At 37.6% G+C, this 20,167-nt stretch overlaps 1 protein-coding gene across 1 annotated transcript in view; it reads right to left on the bottom strand.

Annotated features, from left to right (window-relative positions):
• Nucleotides 1-20,167, bottom strand: part of JMY (junction mediating and regulatory protein, p53 cofactor) — an 82,432-nt gene that overhangs the window by 57,149 nt on the left and 5,116 nt on the right. The window contains exon 2 of the mRNA XM_044663280.1: nt 19,364-20,152. Coding sequence (XP_044519215.1) covers nt 19,364-20,152 — 789 coding nt within the window. The remainder of the gene's footprint in view (nt 1-19,363; nt 20,153-20,167) is intronic.

Below are 20,167 nucleotides of genomic sequence, written 5' to 3'. Positions count from 1 at the left end.
TAATCCCTAACAACCTTAACACCCTCTCCCCCACCAGTCACCAGTTCTGGAAAACAATTTAAGCTGATCCACTCACTGGCTTTAAACAAAGCTCAACTCTGCCCTCAACCTTTCTCCCTGTTCTGTGGAAAATCAAAAGCTAGGAGCTTGTCTGCCAGCATTGAAGCATGGCAATGTTATGTGCTGCAAAAGTACTAAGCTAGAACTGAGGAAGGGACCAAGGCAAGACATCAGCATATGTGATCCTCAAAGCCTAAAACAAAGGGGACTGGAATCCAGCCTGACCCAATTTAGTTCCTCAAGAAGTCACTTGGGGCACAGAGTTTTAAATGTAGCCCTAGTTGTACGAATATTCATAGCTGCGCTTTTTGTGGTGGCAACAAATTGGAAAAGGAGGGTATGTCCTTCAATTGGGGAATGGCTGAACAAACTGTGGTATATGCGGGTGATGGAATACTATTGTGCTAAAAGGAATAATAAACTGGAGAAGTTCCAGGCGAACTGGAGAGACCTCCGGGAACTGATGCAGAGCGAAAGGAGCAGAGCCAGAAGAACTCTATACACAGAGACTGACATTCTGTGGTAAAATCGAATGTAATGGACCTCTGAACCAGCAGCAATGCAATGACCCAGGACAATTCTGAGGGATTTATGGTAAAGATGCTACCCACATTCAGAGGAGGGACTGCAGGAGAGGAAACATATAGGAAAAACAACTGCATGAACGCATGGGTCGGGGTGGACATGATTGAGGGTGTAGACTCGAAACTACCACACCAATGCAACTACCAACAATTTGGAAATTGGTCTTGATCAAGGACACATGACAAAACTAGTGGAAATGCGCATGGGTAGGGGGGGGGGTTGAAGGGGAAAGGAGGAGCATGAATCATGTAACCATGTTAAAAATGAATATTAATAAATGTAAAAAAAAAAAATGTAGCCCTAGTTAAACTGTCGAGAAAGTGAGCAATAGAATATAAGGAAAAAGAAAACTCAGATTAAGACTTTGAACACAAGCATAAATTTGGTATTACCAGAAAGAAGGGAAGATGGTCCCCAGATCAGCTAAACAGATTCAGACAACTAAGATAGTCTAAGACAAAAGAAAATGAATCAACACATTCTGAGGCAGAGATCTTGTGGATTCTTAAGACAGCATAGGAATTTCCCAGGGGGCAAAAAGACAAATAAGAATCATGAAAAAGAATTTACAGCCATAGCTTGCAGGGGAAAAAAAGGAACATAAAAACTTGACTCCACAGTGGTGAACTAATTCCCCCAAAACAAGAGGGAATGAAAATATGAAAAAGTGATGGTCAATCTGAAAGATAACCAAAAAGTATTTTTTAAAAAACCATCTCTGTACAAGTAAAACATATTGATTTCTATAACGGGATGTTTAGAGATAGCTTAAAGGACCTGAATATCACAATGGAAGAAAGAGCACAAGAACAGCCTAGAATTTCTAAGCACAGAAAACAAGAGCCAACTGAAAGAATCATAGGTTGATTTTAGGAAAAAACAAAATTATTCTTCAATTTTCATTACATTTGATGACTCAATTCAGTAATTCCAATGACAACAAATTCTGCAAAGAGAAAGACCTTCAAATATAAAGGAAAAGAAATTTGTCTTACACAAAACTATTCTATACCAACTAGATTCTTCAGGAGGAATAGAATAATATATTACAAAGAGCTCAAAATGTAATGCAAACCTAAACATAACCATATTTGTAGGGAGGGGAAAAGAGGAAAGATTTTCAATAAAAGGAATTTTAAGAATCCTACCAAAAAAAGATGTGAACAGATTTTTCTTTTTTAATATCCCAGAATAAAAGAAACACAAGAAAAGTAAACAAATGCAACAATGTAGGAAGGCATAGATAATGACATGGAAACAAGGTGAAAGGGGTAATCAGTAATGATGGATGAAATATCATGGACCTTACAAACACCTTGCCTAGAGGTGAATCAATGCTTTTCTGTGTGATGAAAATACAGAATGGGAGACTACATAAATGGGTTCAAGAAGCAAGAAAGATAAAAAGGAATGTGATGCGTCTTTATCAAGTCAATGGTTATCAATGGTATTTTAGAAAGAGTCCAAGTGAGGAGGCAAAGGAAGGGATTGAAAAGGGTAAAAAGAGCAAAATCTCCTTTCAGTGCTTGGAAGGGGGTTACATTGAAGAACATTCCCAGAGAGGAAGAGAGATATTTAATAATGGGAGATTGAGAACTTAGAAGATCATTTGCAGAGATCTAGTGCTTAGAAAAGTCTTTTTTTAGGGGACAGCTGGGTAGCCCAGTGGATTGAGAACCAGGCCTAGAGAGGGAGGTCCTAGGTTCAAATCTAGCCTCATACTTCTAGCTGTGTGACCCTGAGCAAGTCACTTAACCCCCATTGCCTAGTCCTTACACAGTATTGATTCCAAGATGGAAGGTATGGGTTTAAAAAACCTGTCTCGGGAAAAAGAGAATCAGAATTCCTGGAAACATATGACCCTAGAAGAGTGCAAAGGCAGGAACCCAGAGAGATTTCATGGCAAATGAGGGGGGGAAAAGTCATGTTGGCAGATGACTTAAGAAAATTAACGAGAATAAAGAGACTGGAATGTGATATGCCATTACATTGACAACTGATAAATGGTCAAAAGCAATCAGTTCATCATGGGAAGAAATACAAGCTACTTAAAGCAATATGAAAAAGTTCCCAACTTACTAAATTATGAGGTTCCACCCTCATAAAATGAGATTGATAAAAAAGTAAAATGATAAATTGAGAGGCTGCAGGAAAATAAGCATTGTTGGTGACGCTGAAAATTAACTGATCCTGCTATTCTGTAAAGCAATTGGGAGCTCTGCTGGAATAGTTATTAGATTATATATATATACACACATACACACATACACACACACACACACACACACACACACACACACACACACACACACACTCTTTGCTCTCTAGAAACACCACTTTTAGGTTTACATGGCAAAGAGGAAAGGCAGAGGAAAGAAAAGCTCTATATGTACAAAAATATTTATAGCAACTCTTTTTGTGAAGGCAAGAAAACTGGAAACCAAAGGGGTGCCCATTAACTATGAATTGGTTGAATACATTTTAGCATACAACTGTAGTAATGCTTTGAGAAAACTTGTATGAACTGGTACTAAGCAGAAACAGAAGAACAATTTATGCTATTGCATTAACATTAACATTTGTGGGGTGAATATGACTCAGTGGAGATGTCCTGGGTTCAAATATAACCTCGGATACTTCCTGGCTCTGTGACTTTGGGCATATCACTGCCTAGCCCTTACTGCTCTTCTGCCTTCAAAACAATAATTAGTATCAATTCTAAGACAGAAGGGTTTTTAGAAAACCAAATACATTAATATCGTAAAAATGAACAGTTCTGAAGACTTCACTGTAATCTATGCAATGATCATAACTATGAAAGACCAATGAGGAAGAATGCTACCCTGCTGACAGGACTAATATGAAGAATGAGAAAAACATTTTTGGTGAACATAGCAAATATAGGAATCTGTATTTGACTATGCTTATTTATTACATGGGGTTTTTTATTTTGTTTCAAGGGGAGAAGGCAAGGAGGAAAATGTTTTGCAAAGAGAAAAAAGTGCAAAAATTTCCAGTTAATTATCTTTATACTAACACAATGGAGATGCATTGAAGAGTAAATTTTAGGCATTGTTTAACTTATAAATTGGTCATGCTTTTAAGAGTTCGTTGATAATTGTAACACAAATTTTCTCTTTGAAATAATGCTATAAATGGTGAGTTAGGTTCTTAAATCAGCCTTTAAAAACCTATTTAAATCATATTATAGCTGAAGTACAACTTCACAAAGCAATGAAAAATAATAAAAACAAGTACTTTTATATACTTTTAAGTAAAAAGGCAGTAAGTATGAGATTTTAATTTCCAATATGGTAAACATCAATAAACAAAAGCTCTTTAGAAGGCCCCTCAATTTAGGCTGTATAAGGCAGTGAGGGTGAACCTTTTAGACTGTGTGCCATGCCCCACCCTCACCCCAGACTGGGTGCTATGTCCCCACACCCACACCTTACAACAGATAGGGGTGGGAGAAAGGGAGAGAAGTTGTGAGGTGCTCTACTCAGGGAAGGGAGTAAGGACTTTCATTGGGCTTCTGGGTAGAGGGACAGGGAGGCCTGGTGGAGAGGGGGAATGGGGCAGCTCTGCCCCAAGTCCCCCTGCCTTTCTATTATAGTAATTAACTCAGACAGGCAAATGTGTGTGTCCAGAGAGGTCTCTACATATGTGCCATAGGTTCACGGGTACAGGGTCTTAAAACCACAGTTTTGAGAACCACTGGAGATCATGAGTCAGCCACCTTTGGGCGGAAGGTAGGTAAGAAAAACAGGTTTAATTAAAAGAAGTTAACAGGAAGATAAGAACTTTTGAAAATATTTTAAAGAGATTTGAGAAGTAAACAGGACCTGTAGACTTCTGGTTACTTGCAAAGTCTTTATAGAAAGAGATAACTTTTATCCTCCTTAATGCCTAGTTTTACTTTGAAACTTACAGCTCTCTCTATAGGTGTTTCAACAGTCATATATTAGCAAAAGAGGGGTTATTTTTAAATCATGAGAGAAAACTAAGTAGGAAGAGTGTAATGAACATTGTTTGGGGGGGAGGAGAGAAAGGCATATATACTAGGACTAGGAATTTAAAAAGGCAAAAAAAAAGTAGATCAATCAATAAGCATTTATTAAGTTCTTAATATGTGCCAAGCATTGTACTAAGAAAACACTAATTATAATTAGTTCAAGACAAATACCTAAGTAAGCAGATTAAAAAAACAATAAATTCAGTTAATATTTCAGTTGGCCTGATATATCCAAACCACTGGTGGAAATGGGAATATCTAACACTTTCATGAACTTATACTCAACTATAACTAAGTTGTAGCATCAAATAATATTAGAATATTAGATAAAATGTACTGTACTATCATTCTGAAAGGCAACAGAAAGTGAAAAGAACTAGAACCTAAGCTAAAGTCAGATACTTACAAGGCTTGTTTTTTTAAACCCTTACTTTGTCTTAAAATCAAAACTAAGTATCAATTCGGAGGCAAAAAAGAGTACTAAGAATTAGGCAATCAGGGTTAAGTGACTTGCCTAGGGTCACACAGCTAGAAGTATGAGGTCATATTTGAACCTAGGACCTCCTATCTCCAGGCTTTGCTCTCTAGCCACTATGATACCTAATTTCCCTTCTTATAGGTCATTGAAGTTGAAACCCACAATTTTACAGATGAACTTAAGCTTAAGATGGTTCACTCATAAAATCCATTTGGCTTAAAACCTTTTCCAAATTGGCCCTAACCTACCTTTCCAGTATCATTTTAAATTTCCTCCTTTTCCTAATCTTATAATGGTTATAATGTGCCTTATGAGATATTCAATCTCCCTTCTCCTCCTCCTAACTTTTGCACTGGTCCTAGGAATGTACTCCCTCCCAATCTCCTCTCTCCATACCTGGTAGAATTCCTTTCCAAGACCCTTCTCAAAAGACTCAGCTCAAGCACCATCTACTACCTTCTACATGAAGCATCCCCTAATCTCTGCTGTTAGTGCCATTCTCTCTCTTCTGAGTTACCACATAGATATCATATTTATTCTGTTATTTATAGGTGTACATGTTATCGCCCTTGAGAGAATGCAAGTACCTTAAGGGCAGGAAATATCACTTAGCACCAGTGCCTAGCACATAATGCGTAATAAATGCTTGTTCATTAATGAAAGACTTGCCCAAAATTAGAGAGGTACTATTATTATCAGAGGCAGTATTTAACCCAGAGAGTCTGAATCTAGTATCAATACTCTTTTTCATGACACTATCCTGCCTCCCTCTATATCAAATATCATTTTAGCATTTCAAGCAAGTATGGTGTTGGTTCAAAAGCTTTAAGTCACAACAAATTCTAGGTGTAGGCTAGATTGTAATGAATTCTTACCGTCATAATGTCAGAGGCATTTGGAGCCCAAAAGAAGATTTGGACAGGAAAAAGGTTAGTGAATCTACAACGAAGAAAGTGTGGGTTCAAATTCCCCTGTGACTCAATCATGTTGGGCAAGAAGCTTAGAATGCTATAGAAATGTTATCTGAAGAAGGTCTGGGGTCAGGTTCTAACTCTGTAACTTACTAGCCTGGACAAATCTGTACATTTTATAAACCTGTAAAATGTAAGGGGTTCAACTTTGGCATTTACTACTTAGGTGACTGTAGGCAATTCACTTAACTTTCCTGGGCCTCAGATTCCTCAAATATAAAATAAAGGGGTTGAACTATATTTTCTGAGGTTTCTTCCTGCTCTAGACCTATGATCCTATGAACTAGTAGAGTTCTACGGTCCCTTCCAAATTTTAATTACATTTTTTGAGACATAGCAGTGATAAATATGCCAACAACAGTAGCTACATGGCTTTTGTGTGCAAACTGGGGTTCTTTAAACTTTTAATTTTTGTGTTAGACTATTATAATACAATGTAGACTGTAGAAGGTATAGAATTAAATGGCCTTTTTGGTTAATGTTAATTATAAATATATAGTCCCAGATGATTCCAAAGTCAAATAAATGACTGAATAAGTTAAGTCTAGAGCATATTGTACTTAAACCTTTTGTGTGTGTGTGTCTGGGGAAGCCTATGGACTCCTTGGAATAATTTTTATAATATAAAATTTATAATCTAGATTTTTGATTTTGATATCTTCAAGGTAGGTATTTAACACACTGATGATATCCTTTCAACACAACTCCAATCACATATCCCTAATTCAATCCTGTTGCTAAGAGTGACAAATCATGACACTAAGTTTCTATACTTTCTTATCATTGAGAAGAATGTAAAACAAGAATTAGAACATGAATAAAATATCAACTGTAATTACCCACAGGTAATTTACTCTTTGGCAATTTTTTATTTCAACTATGCAGCTTTATAAACTCTTTTGCAGAGTCCAGCTCTGTATCTGCTAACATCAATTTAAAAATTGGGAATGAGGTAAAAAAGAGGTAAAAATAAAGGAAATGAGGTAGAGATGGAAGGAGTACACTTTAAAGTTTGCAAAGCATTTTACATGCATTATTCTCAACTGAATCTCTACAATTCAAGCAGTACAAGTATTATCAACCCTTATAAACTGAGGCTTAGAAATATTAAGTGATGGTTACAAACCTATTAAGTACCAGAGGTAGAATTTGAATTTTAGACTTTCTAACTCAGGTCTAGTCTCATATCCACTAAGGCATTGTGCCTCTTAATGATTAGAAAAAGGAGTTTCAGAGTTTATCATCATCCTAGCTAGCATTTATACAACACTTTAAGGTTTGCAACTGCTTTATAAATACTATCTTCATTATATCCTTATAATGATGCTGGGGAAGTCAGTCTACCTCACTCCTAGTCCAAACACTTTATCCACTGTGCCATTTACCTGCCTTCAAAGATGGGAGTACAGTGATGATTTAAGTAGTGGACACCGTGTAAGAAATGTTGAGCTAGGATACCAGTTTGTTAGAGAGGGTGTCAAGCTGTTATGGGCAAAAAAGCCTGAGGTTAAGATGACAAAGTCAGGTACTCAATACCTAAAGTGGGGGCAATAGATCCAACAAGCAAGTAGAGGGGCTGATAAAAAAAGAGATGACAAAAGGTAAAATGATTATTGCATTGGGTGTAGCAAGGGTGATAGCAGCAAAGTAGCTGGGGAGATTTAGGGGAATCTGCTTTTTCCTGAATCCCAACATCAGGGATATGAAAGAAGCAGCAAACAGCATCTAAGAGGCAGATTAGGAATGAGAGTTTTGTGCCACATTTAGTCTCACATTCAAAAAAACTGTTATTTCTTCATAATATCAACATATGCTAGAGAAACAGTCACAGATAACATCATTTTGGAATTATAATAACTAGCATCATAGGATTTAGAGGAGGAGGGACCTGAGGAAACAAAGGCCCTGAAAAGGCCATTCACGCAGAGAAGTAGCAAATATTTTAGTGTTCTTTCTACTACAAACTACTCTTAGAATAGAAACTAATTTTAAGGAGTCTAAAAAAATTTAATGGAAAGTTATTGTAAAATTTTGTTTTCTCTTCTTCCCCATAGATTCCAAAGTCAAGAGATAATTTTTTAAAGCTAATTTATGGGGCAGCTAGGTGACTCGGGGGCTAGAGAGCCAGGCCTAAAGATAGGAGGTTGTGGGTTCAAATATAGACTTCCTTGCTGTGCCAACCTGGGCTGCCTTGGAATGGATATCCAGTACTGACTCTAAAATAAAAGGTAAGAGTTATTTTAAAAAAAAATTTTTTACACAACTGTACTGTCATTTCAGATTGAAAATAGACTGCCCAATTTTAAACAAATGTCAAAAAACTCAACACAAGGAATTCTCCCTAATGATTTTGTCCAGATTATCTAAAGAGGAAAACCACAAGTACATGTAGTTGAATCCTCCAAATAGTGATAGAATTTCAGGCTATTATAGCTAACAGATTGCCCTAAATTGGCCAAACACATAAAAATAGAGTTGACCATCTATGTCTTTTTAGACACTGGCTTGAAATAGCTGTTATGGCTAGGCTTTAGGGAGTAAATTATGTAATATGCATCAGAAAAAGGAAATCCAAGTTCTAAATACTAAGTAGCTCTTTCTCAGTACTTCATTATATGACCTCTGTGTTTCATGGTTTCCTTATTTATCTGTGTTGAAGAGTTGGATAGATGATATCAAAAGGCCCCTCCCTCCAAGCTCTAAAATTACCTTTTCATGTTCCCATATCCAGGGAACTGAGGCAAATGGTATATATGCCAGCCCTATTGTCTTAAAAGCTTATACGTGTGACTGAACCCAAAAAAGCAGAAGTACTTTGAACTGTGGTATTAGTCTCTTAACATTCAGGAAAACTGGAAAATATAAATGAGAAATTCAATCATAGAACCTAATCCCCACAAAAAGAAATGAAAGGATCTTACTTTAAATTTTGGCTCCAAATAGCAAGCTAAAAAAATGTATTATCTTCAAAAATGAATGCTCTTCTAAAAAGATTTCACTGGGGAGGGTGGCTCAATGGGTTGAGAGCCAGGTCTAGAGATGGGAGAGGTCCTGGGTTCAAATCTGACCTCAAGACACTTCCTAGCTGTGTGACTCTATTGACTCCAAGGCAGAAGGTATAGGTTTAAAAAATAAAACATAAGGTAAGTGTTTAAAATAAATTAATTAAAAGGTTTCACTGTAATTGTCATATATTTATTTGCTTATATGAAGGTTATCTGTTCTCAAGCAATTTTCAAACTGAAATAACTGTTTTTGCAGGCTTTCCCCTCATTTTTATTTTCTATTCTTTTTCATTCCTTATACCAGGTGCTTCTCAAACTTTTTAAAAAATATAGCAACCACAGACACCCCACAGTCTATAACAGTGGTTCCCAAACTTTTTTGGCCTACTGCCCCCCTTTCCAGAAAAATTACTTAGGCCCCTGGAAATTAATTTTTTTAAAATTTTAATAGCAATTAATAGGAAAGATAAATGTACCTGTAGCCATCACCGCCCACCTGGATCGCTGCAGCACCCACCAGGGGGTGGTAGCGCCCACTTTGGGAATCACTGGTTTATATAGTACCTCTACACATAAAGGGGAAAGCAGGGTCTCATTTTTTTCCTCTTCAAGACAAGGAAAGGAAAGGCTATCCAGAGAAAATGAAATAAGCTTTTAGTAAAATATCTGAAATGAGAATAAAATGGAGTAGAAAAAGGGGATTCAGTACTAGTAAACTCTAGGAGAGAGTGGGCATGAGAATGATGAAAACAACAAGGCAGAAAAAAAGGTCAGATTTTGAGAAGATCACCACACACAATCCTCTAATTCTTATTACTGTTTTAAAATGAGTTGGAATATTTTAAAATGACAATTTTTAAAAGCTGTTATAACTTTCATATCAACTCATTTGGCTCTCCCAATCATGTGTCTTAAAAAACAAAATGCTTCAAGCAATGACAAGTTTAATAATTCGGGGAAACACTAAATACTGTAAAATACTTCTAAGTGGGTATAAAGTTTGTTTTTCCCACTGAGAAACAAAAGAAAGCTTTTATTTTGTTAATTCTATGTAAGGAATGCAGATTCTGACTTACAGCTTTATGTCCCAATTAGCTAGGCTGGGATTCAAATTAGCTTTCCTGTAATTACAATGTAAGAGTACAGTTATTTGAAGTTAAAGGGTGGAAAAAAAAGCCATAGTCAAGCAATCACTTGTCATCTATAATGCCCAGGAAAAAGACCCCTGTCCACACTGTAAGCTGTCAATGGATATATAGTGGACAAAGGCGGAATGGAACTGGCCCCAAATTGAGTGAACCATAATATTAAATATGAAAAAGGATAAACACCAGTACCTAGGGTCATGATGGCAAACATATGGCATGCATACCAAGATGGCACACAGAGTTAGTTACTAGAAAGGCAGCAGAGACTCCACTGAGCTGTTCCCTTCCTCCTCTCCATCATGCCTCCCAGCCTCGGCCCAGCAGCCCAATCAAAGAGCTTATACTTCCTCCCCTGAGAGAGGAGAAGGTCTCTCCTTCTTTCTCCCTCCCCTATCTGGAGTAAGGAAGTAAGCTGAGGCAGGCTAAAAGGTTCACCATCACTGACCTGGAGTGCAACTGACTGAATGAAAAATGAAGGGAAGTATCATCACTATTCTGATGTCCCCTGCACAATGAGGAAATTAAGCTGCAAAGGATTACTACCTTCAAGCTCAGATTCCCTTAAATGTTAGCAGTATGAAGACTAGTGAGACTTGGACACTCCCTACTACCACTATTTAGGAGAACTCTGTACAAAATACAGAAAACAAAATAACTTAACTTTTATTCTTCAATCTGTTCTTATTGCTGACTATGAATTAGAACTGGGTACTCAAAACAGTATCTTGTCCCAATTCTAACCAAATTAGCAGTTAATTGGCAACCAGACTTATTTAAGCTTAGCTTGCTTAGCTTATCAAGGTCAAATTTCCAAATTATGTAATTCAATCATGAATTCTCCAACTCAGAAGAAACTTTGCATATTGTACTTTGCACTACTTAAAACTTCTCTATAAACACCTTATTTCATCCTTTTAGTTTATTTTACAAAACCGCATTAGCATTTTGGTATACAATTGTGAGAGGTATGATAGAGTAGCAATGCCAAAAGAGAGGTATTATAGTAGGATGGGGAGCTAGAGGACCATGCACCCAGATCCTAGTTCTGCTACTTGGTACTAATGACTCTGTGACTGTTTCATATTCAATATAACAGAATGAAAACCTGTACTTCCCATAGCTTGAAGAGCTGTTTTGAAGTACCAATATATATTTACAGAAGTAACATTTAAAACACTATAGAAATATAAGCTATTATTAAAACATTTGGTGATTTAAATAAAAACATAATTCCTGTACACACACACAAAAGCACCACAGAATCCTTCTGATGTTGAATAGAGCTTCTTTCCCTGTCTTTATTCAGGTCTATCTGCAATTCTATGCTGTCATCACAGTGCTAATCACACTTAAAAACATTCATCACATATACTGTGGTAAAATTGAATGTAATGGACCTCTGTACCAGCAGCATGACCCAGGACAATTCTGAGGGATTTATGGTAAAGAATGCTACCCACATTCAGAGGAAGGACTGCAGGAGAGGAAACATATAAGAAAAACAACTGCTTGAACACATGGGTCGGGGTGGACATGATTGAGGGTGTGGACTCGAAACTACCACACCAATGCAACTACCAACAATTTGGAAATAGGTCTTGATCAAGGACACATGACAAAACCAGTGGAAATGTGCATCGGCCATGGGTGTGGGGAGTGTGGGGGGCGAAGGGGAAAGGAGGAGCATGAATCATGTAACCAAGTTAAAAATGAATATTAATAAATAAAAAAAAGTAAAGGGGAATCAGGAAAATAAGTATTTATTAAAATGCCTACTATTTGCCAGGCACTGTGTTAAGCACTGGAATAAAAATAAGATGACAAAAAAAAAAAAACATTTATCACATTTGAATCGCACTTGAAAATGCTTGGAAAAGAAGCAATAATCTATGTAATATTGCATATTTTGTCTTAATGTAGTCAATTCGCTATTATTAATTCTTGATTCATGAAGAGAAAGACATGTCTAAAAAATTATCTATACCACATGTTGCCTTGTGCACTTTCTGAGTTTGAAATCAAAAACTTGTGAAAATTGTATAACACACCTCAGACATATATACATAGACATACATTTCATCCTACACGTGAAAATCTATTAGGTTCTCAGAAAAAACAATTACATTTTAAGATTCTGTCCCAAGACCCTGGATAAATAAAATTATATTAAAATTTTTCATCTGGAAAGCAGGATAGAGTAAAAGACTTGGAGGTGGGAGGACCTGGGTTCAAATGTGGTCTCAGATATTTCCTAGCTGTGAGATCCTAGGCAAGTAATTTAACCGTAATTTAACCCCTATTGCTAGCCCTTTGCCATTCTTCTGTATTAGGATTGATAAAAGAAAACACTAATGTATAGTACAAAAAGAGCTACGTGGATACATGGATCTCTAAATCTAGGTTCTGGGCTCTGTCACTAATACACTACTGTAAGTAGTCTCCAGAGCCCACACCCAAACACATTAGTTTGAGATAAGTGTTTTAATATTTATTTTAGTGGTACCATTTTTTTCAATTATTCAACAGCCAGTATAGCTCATAAGCACTTTCATTTGGAAAAAGCTCAGACAGAATTCAAGGTAAACTCACCTTGTAATATGAATGCAATTTATCTTACTGGCAGGTACTACAAATTAATCAACTAATAGAAAACCTATTATTCTCAAATCAGCCATACCTTGTCAATTGCTACCAAGGCATAGAATCACAGATTTAGAGTTCAAAGAGATGGTCAAGTCATCTATACAATTTTTTTATTTTAAAGATGAAAGAAATGAGGCCCAGGGAAGTTAAGTGACTTGCCCAAGTTCACCAAAGGTAACCAGTTGGTAGCAGAACCAGGCCCTTTGATCCTAGATTTGTGGCTTTTTCCTACAATATACCATTTTTTTGAGCAGGAAAGATAATATTTCTTTCCATCTTAATTTTATAAACTTAAGACAGAAAAAATAATTTTATTAAATTGAATATATCTACTAATATGTTTGAGGCACTGGGGATACAAAAAGCCTGTGCTCTAAGAGCTAACAATGTACTGGAAGGGGAAAAAAGAAAAACAGAATATTTATGAAGCAAGGAACAACACTGAGTACAAATATTCTCTCATTTGACTTTTGAAACCCACCCTCAGAAATAGGTGTTGTATTTGACTCTATTTTATAGTTGAAGAAACTAAGGCCAACAGAGATTAAGGACCTGTTTGGTTAACATAGCTAAGAAATATCTGAGATAATATTAGAACTCAGTTCTTCCTGGCTCTCTCAGCCCAGTCCTCTGTTCACTGAACCAACTTCCTGTTGAGGAACAGAATCCTGGTTCAAAAACTTATCTTCCAGGGGGCAGCTGGGTAGCTCAGTGGATTGAGAGCCAGGCCTAGAGACAGGAGGTCCTAGGTTCAAATCCGGCCTCAGACACTTCCCAGCTGTGTGACCCTGGGCAAGTCACTTGACCCCCATTGCCTACCCTTACCACTCTTCTACCTATAAGTCAATACACAGAAGTTATGGGTTTAAAATTTAAAAAAAAAAAGGGGAAAAAAAAGAAAAACTTATCTTACAAATGAGGACATGAGGAAGTTAAAGTCACACATCTAATTATTGGCACAATAATCCTTGATGTCTTAGTTTTTGGACCCCCAAATCATTAAACTACTATGTTGATTGGTATGTTAAGTTAAGAAAACTGAGTTAAGAAAACTAGATATACCAAAATCCAAACTTATGAAACATTCTTTTGAAGTGATTATTCATATTACAAAAGGATTCTCAACTTTCCACTTAACCTGCTCTTACAACACAAATTTTGCATAAAAAGATGCATATACAAATTCATATTTTAGAACAGAGCTAAAAAATGTTTAAAGTATTTATAATTGAATAGCTCCTATCTACTAATACTAAAGTACTCAGGATTGTCTGGTACTACACTAAAAAAACTTATGTGGGGGAAGAAAAATGGGTTATAAAATAATGGAAAGACCACTGGTCTTGAATTTACAGTTTAGTTGTACTAGACTTTATTTTTTAAAAATCTTCCAACCATTTTACTGAACATTTTAAACAATAATAGGTGTGGTCCAAATAACAATCCTTAAATAAATGTAAAAATTGAACATTGCAGGGTCAAAGAATAAAAAATGCCTAAGTGAAACATAACTTTTTGAAGTAGAAAGAGCAGTGATTAGAAGAAAAGCAAAAAACTGGGAAAAAAATTTCATAGCCCTCAGAGTTCTTATCTAAAATACATGGAGAACTTTAAAATTTCAAATTCAAATTTATGGGAATAAGAGTCATCCTCCAATAGATAAATGGGCAAAAGATATGAACAGTTTTCAGATGAAATCAAAGTCATGTAAAGTATATGAAAAAATATTTTCAATCACAAGTGATTAGGGAAATGCAAACAAAACAATTCTGAGATAGCATCTTCAACCCATCAGAGTGGCTAAAATGACAAAAGGGCAAAATCACAAATGTTGGAGAAGATACTGAAAAGTGGGGACTCTGATAGACTATAACTGCAAACTGAGAGCAATTTGGTATTATGCCCAGAGAGCTATAAAACTGTATATCCTACTATAGCTACTGCTGGGTTTATTTCCCAAGGGGATCAGGAAAAAAGGAAAAAAACCTACATTTCCAAAATATTTACAGCAACTCTTTGTGGCAGTAAAGAACTGGAAATGGAGGGTAATGTCCATCAAATGGGGAAATGGTTAAACAAATTGTGATATATAAAGGTGTGTAATATACTATTTCACTGGAAGAACTGATGGGAAGCTGGGTGACTCCATGGACTGAGAGTCAGCACTAGAGACAGGAGGTCCTGGGTTCAAATTTGGCCTCAAAACACTTCCTAGCTGTGTGACCCTAGGCAAGTCACTTAACCCCCATTACCTAGCCCTTACCATTCTTCTGCCTTGGAACCAATACAATGAGCAGATTAATATATTTTTTTTAAACTACAAGAAATACTAATGAAGAATGAGATGAGTGGAACCAAAAGAACACTATATACAGCTTCAGATTTAATACTTGAAGAATAACTTGTGAATGTTTGCCTCCAGAGAATGAATTGAAAAATGGACACAGAAAAGCTAAAATCATATATGTTTGCTGAATGATGCCTTCTATGGTGCAAGGGAGAGAAGGGCTGAGATACCTGGAAATTAATTCTATTATTTTTTTTTTAAGAGCAAGCATTGAACTTGGGAAGTCAGAATTGGTTGAGTTCCTGTCTCAGTCTCTGCCATTTAATAGTTGAGTGACCTGGTACAAGTGATAGTATCTCTTGGGCAGCTGTGTTTCCTCAACTATAAAATGATAGGAATATTTACACTATTTATAATTTCCAGGTGTGAAAACTATGCTTTGTAAACCTTAAAAGGCTATAGAATTATGAGTTCTTACTAATAATAAGAAATAGGGAATGGATCTGTGTTTTCAGTGGTACAGGAACAAGGAAAACTCACTCTACCAATTCAGGCTAACATTTTCTCTCTAATTGCCAAGAGCAATGAGAGATTATTTCCCCAAATGTCACACAGCCACAGCCAGTAAGGGCAGAGGTAGAACTTGAACCCAGGTAGTCATTCCTGGCTTCCAAGCAGCTCTCCAACTGCCTCAAGGATAATTAAGCTTAATTAAAATTATAGTAGTCCAGTGGGAAGAACATGGACATTAGATTCTAAAATACCTAGATCCAAATCCCCTGTGATGATTACTACCTGATGGGGCTGTCAGCAAATCAATAAACCTTCCAAGACCTCAGTTTCCTCATCTGTAAAATGAAGGGGTTGGGCTAAGATGGCTTCTGAGGTTCTTTCCAGTTTTAGATCTATGATCCTAATATGACCTAATAGGAAAAACGAAACAAAACTAAGCTAACCTACATTTTTGTATTTTTGTTTACCTGGTATGTGTAATATCAACTGACTTAACATACTTAAGTTTAAGTACAAGTTCAACAAATGTGAATCAAATAGAAGTCTAAGAATAAAAGGTGCCACTGAAACAAGCTAACATGGGTTCAAAAGAACTGAGAGGCTATGGATGACTTCTATGGGAATTGGACATTTTTAGTTAAAACTAATGATGAAAGAGCTAATTTATTTGTTTTGCCATTTAATATTAAACAATCGGTTTCCGAAGCATTATTTACATACCGAATAGCCAGCAAATTTAGAATCTTCCTTTTACTTAGTTTGAACTGTTTTACACAGCATCAAAAACTCTGAAAGGATCTCAAAATATAAAAAAACTATCCCCATAAAAGGAAAAAAAAGTAAAGCCTGAGTCAGCATATAAACTTCATTTCTGAAAATGTACTGTTTTGGATTTCACCTTTCCTCCAAAGAACTAAAGAAAACCCATACTTATCTTTGAACTTCCTATCTATGTAGGATAACCTTCATTTCTGACCCAAATTTACTTCCTATAAAAACTTGACATTCTTTTTGTATTACAGAACATTAATGCATTATACATAGCCAAGTTTCGTCATTTAAATGGAAGTGAAATTAATGCAAATATAGAAAAGAATTGATGAAAAATATGGATGTGAGAAAGAAAAAAGTAACTATAATGAAAACAAAAAAACCTTGTTTGTTAAAACCACATCAACACAAAATACCCCAAAAACAAAAACAAAAGAGTAACAAAAAATGAGACAAGAGTTCCATTATAAACATACTGGGTCTGTCTGTGATCCAGCACAAAATTCAGCCTAATGCTGTCCCAATCCAAAGGGATTCTCAGCTTCCAAAATGTACTGCTTTATAATTCTGACTCACCTTTAATAACAGAGGCTGGTGAAAACAGTTCCATGGAACTGCTCCACTCAGACCCAGGCAATGCTGTAAACATGTATATGAATAAGAAAATTTCCTTAAAAATTTTTAATTCTAGCAAAGATTTTAAAAGCACATTATTGAGAAGGTAAGTCTTATTTGACTTAATATCAAGATTAGGTACTATTTATCAATAATCAAATAAAGTAACCTCTAGGAATAACTAAACAATAAAATTCAAAGGTGTTCTTTTTTATTCAAGCTATATGGTCTGAAAGTTAAAATGAAGAGGTAAACTGAGCAAGATTTAAATAGTACAAAATCTTAAGACTTTACCTTAATTTTCCACTGGAAAAAAATGAATTCATAATTTAAAATTTTAAATCAAAGTTCTATTTTATGTAAGTTCAATAGATGTTGAATTATTTTCACATCCTATTGTCTAGAACATAAGTTCATTAAGACTTTTCTCCATGTATTTCTAACACATACTACTGGCACAACACAAAAATCTTTCAAATAGCTACTAAAATTCCCAAACTTAAAAAAATGTTTACACTAAATCTGAACAGAACACTCCTTCCTGTCTTATCTCCTTAAAACTGAAGAACTCAACAACCTAAAAAAAGACTACTTGAAACCTGAGGTTTGTAAAACCTTTTAAAGCATATATGTATTAAATGATCTGTTGCTTCTTTTCCATATGGTCAGTGTCAAACTATCTGGATGATGATGATGATGATGATGATAAGAAATTTACCCACTACTAAGAAATTTAAACTACTACACAATAGATTAAAAAAAAAACTAGATTATGTGGTCAGCCTTGTTGTCTTCAGGGGGAAAGTCCTATTATTGGCATATTACTAGTGAATAAAAATAACAAGAATTGTATTCTATTTGGATGGGATAGGTGTGTCAGTCCTAACTGCCAAGGCCAATCCTGTAGTACCTTCACCTATGATACAAGTTATAAGTCTATATATAGAATGGTAGGAGGAGAAAATCTTAAGAAGTATCCTGTCTAGGGCCAGCCAGGTTGGTGGCACTGTGGATAGAGAGCCCAAGAGTCTGGAGTAGTGGGGATCAAATCCAGCCTTTTGATACCTCCTGTCTATGTGACCCTGGGCGAATCACTTAACCCCATTTGCCAAGCCCTTGCCAGTCTCTCTTAAGAGTAGTTACAAAGACAGAAGGTAAGGGTTTCAAAAAAGAGCATTGTCTAAAGTCTTTGGGGAATGTTTAGCCCAAGAGATGAGATTAACTGAGGCCCAAAGAGATTAATGCCATTTCAACAAGCACCTAAATGCCTTTAAACAGTCTGCCTCCTCACCTCCACCTCTAGAATCTCCAGACTCCCTTCACAGTTCAGCTCACAATCCAGATGCTTTAAGTGATCAATTCCCCAAGTGGCTAATCTCTCCCTACAGAGATTTTATTTTATTGTTTATTTGTGTGAATGTCTGTGTACATAAATACTATTAACTGGTAAGTGAAAATATTGTGTTCTCCGCCCCACCCCCCACCCCATCCCCAGCCCCCATACACTTTTATGTATTTGTAAGCTAGGGCTTGAAAGGTACACCACCCTCTGAAGGGTGCTGAACAAATTTATTAATTGATTAAATGATATGAACTAGGTAACATAGCTAAGATAGTGTCAGAACAGACTAAAACTGAGGTCCCCAGATCTAAACACCATATTAAAGGGTCTCTTTTACACAGGAATTGGGAAGTCGACCAAAAATTTGTCCAAGATGCTTCAAAAAGTCAGGAAAACCAAGTTTTATAAACTATATTAGGATAATAGAATTAAGAGCAGGAAAGTACTTTCAATATTATTTTACCAATGGGCCCTGAGAAGTTAAATGACAAGAAGCCAGGTCCTCAACGTCTCTTTCAATTGAGACTCTTCAAATCATCACTGGGACCAGAATTCTGCAAAGCATTATGGCTCAGTGGAAACCCAATCTCCACTCCCCGAACCTTTATTAGCTGCCTGACCCTGAGCAAGACATTTAATCCCTAGAAACCTCAGTTTCCTAATCTATAAAATGGGGGGGGGGGGGGGGAGAGATAATATTCACCTAACAGGGTCAATGTGATGATCATTCTTAGACAGCATTTTGCAAACTCTTGTCAGTTCTTGAAGGTATTAAGCCAAGAATTTCTTAAACGTTTCTACCTAATCTACCTTCCCTACCACACACAAAAGTGTAAAACTCTTTTCTAGCCTTCTGCAACAAAGTGACCTACATGTTTCACAGTCCTGTTCCCGTTCCCCTCCCCCTCCCTATCCCAGTCCCGGTCTCACCTCCTGAATGCGCCTCCTGGCCCGCTGCAGCACCTCCTCGTAGCCTTTCTGCCGCAGCTCACTGAGGCTCTCGTAATACTCCTCCGGGTCGTCGGTCTCGGTGAAAAGAACCTGGGAAAGAATTTTCCAGCCGCAGGTGTCCAAAGCATGGCCCAGGTAGACCTGGAGCTGGTAGCAAAGGCTGTCCACCTCTTGCTCAGACATTTCAGGGGCTCCTCCGAACAGCACAGTCCACATGCCGGAGGGCTCCTCTGGAAAGAGGGGTAGGCAGGGTTCCAGCTGCGAGTTCACGGAGCACAGCTGCTGGTGGACCGCGCGCAGGTCCTGGAAGGAAAAGAGCCCGGCCCAGCTGCACTCCTCGGGGGGCGAGTCCAGCTCCGCGGGCGTTTCGGGCGCCTCGGGCTCGGGCATATCCAGGAGCGTCGGCGCCGCCTCGTCCTCCTTCACCAGCTCCAGCACCTCAATCTCCTCGGCAGCCCCGCCGGCCGCTCTAACTACTCGCACCGACGACGGGCCGGGCGCATCCCCCGGGGCCGCCGCGTCCCGCTTCCCCGGGGCTTTCCTGCTCGGGCTGGCTTGGGCCCGAGCCGGGTCCCCAGCTTTAGCCGCGGGGCCCCTGAGCGAAGCGTCCCCCCGCGGGTGCGCGCTTCGCGCCGCGCCGCCCTCCGCCCAGGCCGGGCTCCGCCGCAGGCTAGGGCTCCTCCGGCCGGCGGCCGGCTCTCCCCGGCCTCTTGAGGTCGGGCTGCCGCCGGCGCCCCTGGGACCCGGGCTGTCCGGCAGGGGTCCGGCCTCCGCTGGCCCTCG

This window comes from Gracilinanus agilis, chromosome 1 (genome assembly GCF_016433145.1).
Source record: "Gracilinanus agilis isolate LMUSP501 chromosome 1, AgileGrace, whole genome shotgun sequence".
NCBI classification, from domain to species: domain Eukaryota; kingdom Metazoa; phylum Chordata; class Mammalia; order Didelphimorphia; family Didelphidae; genus Gracilinanus; species Gracilinanus agilis.
This window is presented reverse-complemented; position numbering and strand designations above follow the sequence as displayed.